Source organism: Brassica oleracea, unplaced genomic scaffold, assembly GCF_000695525.1.
Source record: "Brassica oleracea var. oleracea cultivar TO1000 unplaced genomic scaffold, BOL UnpScaffold02196, whole genome shotgun sequence".
Lineage (NCBI taxonomy): Eukaryota > Viridiplantae > Streptophyta > Magnoliopsida > Brassicales > Brassicaceae > Brassica > Brassica oleracea.
The window spans coordinates 1-2,319 of NW_013618726.1; the positions used below are offsets into that span (position 1 = coordinate 1).

A 2,319-nucleotide genomic window follows, 5' to 3' on the forward strand; every position below is an offset into this window, starting at 1 on the left:
CCCCCCTTCAATCAGATACAGAGCGTCTTCAACTACATGTGGGGAAAAGGAAAAAGATTAGAAATCCATAACAACCCCTTGAACCGTTCAGCCATTGTAAGGATTCAAAGTGACTACCTCAGATCAAAGATACTGGAAAAGTGCATTTGGTATGTAGGTGACTCGATGTTCCATACAGCGCAATGGTCTTCTGATCATTCCATGTCCACCCCTCCACTGAAAGCGATCAAAATCTGGGCTCACCTCACTGGTGTGCCGTTAGACCTGCGCTATGATGAAGGCCTAAGTCTAGTAGCAGGGCTGGTGGGAGAGCCGAAAGAGACTGATGATTTTACAAAAAATCTGGTTAGTTTGACAGTCTCACATGTAAAAGTGGAGGTTGACTTAACCAAACCGTTACCTGATGTGGTTGAATTCGAACGTCAGAATGGCGAGGTTGTCGAAGTCATGGTACATTATCCTTGGGTCCCCCCTACGTGCTCCCACTGTCATGAGCTTGGCCATATAATAAAGAACTGCCTCCACTATACTCCTCCTCCAAAGGCTGCTCCTGAACCGCCTTCTGGAGCAAAGAAACAAGATGTAAAAAGGCAGCGAAAGTACCAGCCCAAAGCCAAGCTTTCGGAGCAAGGCTCTGCTGTCACCCCTTCCCCAACCCCTACTGTTTTTCCACCTGATCTTGTCTCTCACTTTGAAGCAGCTCTCCCTGTTTCGAAACTGGCTCCTTCTGTTGCCATTGTTGCTGATACTATGTCTCCCTTACCGGCTTCATCCTCTCTTGTTCGTTCCTCCTCCAACGCCTCACCTGTGTTTTCCTCCCCTGACCCTCCCCCTAGACCTTCTCTAAAGAGGTCCCGCTCCTCTCCCACTCTTTCTCCCTCACACCAGCAGCACAAAATCACCTCTTTGCTGTCTTTAACCGCCCCTTTTGAACCTTCTCTACCCCCACAAATAAATCTCCCACTAGAAAACAAATTAAACTCTCTTTTTTCAATCTCTAACTAATTTCCATCTCTATCTTCCTCTTTGATTCCCTTAGAGCTGCCTGATCACTCGGATTTTTTCAACCTCTAACTCTTTTGCATCTCTATCTTCCTCTTTGATTCCCTTAGAGCTGCCTGATCACTCGGGTAGTTCTCTAAATCCTTCCCAATGAGTGTCAAACTCTTTTTTTGGAATGTTCGAGGTCTAAATGACCCGAATAAGCATCAGCCTTTTGTTAGTTGGCTTCATAGTCACTCCCCTCTTTTTGGTGCCATTTTAGAAACCCATATATCAGAACCTTCGTTGAATCAACTCATGCCCTTTCTCTGCCCTGGCTGGAGCTTTGCCTCAAATCATGCATCGGATCCTGATGGCCGCATCATCATAATTTGGAGGAATTCCATTCAGGTTACTGTCATTCACCAATTTGCCCAAAGCTTGACTTGTCTCCTAGCTCTCCCAAATTCTCGACCAGTCTACTACACTGCTGTCTACGCCTCGAATCTCAGCTCTGAACGTGTTGATCTATTGGCTGACCTTATCAACCTCCACTCTATGCTCAATCTAGATGGCAACCCGTGGATCTTAGGAGGTGATTTTAATCAAATCATCTCCCCAATAGAACACTCCAGCATGGATGTAAACACCACTGATAATCTCATGTACCAACTTCGTGACTGTTTCCTTCAGCTTGGTGTATTTGATCTGTGGTACCTGGGCCCTCAACACACCTGGACAAACAATCGTCCAGAGGACCCAATTGCCAAAAAGCTCGATAGGTTGCTAGTAAACAGCTCCATGGTCGCCTCTCTCCCACACGCCCTTGCTACCTACCTCCCTCCCCTTATCTCAGACCACACCCCTTGCTTGATTGACTTAGCCTACCAACTTCCCCAAGCTGGTACTAAACCTTTCAAGTTACAAAACTATCTCACCAAACACCCGAGCTTTGCTCAGCATGTCTATGATGCCTGGTTGCGCGCCGGAAGTGAATGCCTGACTCTCACTCAATTGTGTTGGAAACTGAAAGTGATAAAGAGGGATCTCAAACAACTAAACAGAGAGAACTATTCTAAAATTCAAGAGAGAGTTTCAGAGACTTACAGTTTGTTACAACATGTGCAGGTACAAGCTCTTCAAAACCCATCAACTACTACCTTTGAAGCGGAAAGGGACTTGCACCAACGATGGTTGTTCTTGAGGGAGATTGAAGAGAGCTACTTCAGACAAAAGTCTAGAATAAACTGGTTGGCGGAGGGAGACTTGAACACGACCTATTTTCATAGGATTTGCCAAACACGGGAAAGTCTCAACGCCATTAGAGCGTTTCTCACT

The 2,319-nt window shown here is 46.0% G+C and overlaps 1 protein-coding gene across 1 annotated transcript; it reads left to right on the plus strand.

Annotated features, from left to right (window-relative positions):
* Nucleotides 1-36: 36 nt before the first annotated feature.
* On the plus strand, nt 37-2,231 carry LOC106321621 (the record flags this gene model as incomplete). The annotated part of the gene is made up of 2 exons (XM_013759864.1): nt 37-851; nt 1,422-2,231. Coding segments are annotated over exons 1-2 (1,625 nt in total), but the record flags the coding sequence as incomplete, so codon positions are not given.
* Between the last annotated feature and the right edge of the window lie 88 nt (nt 2,232-2,319).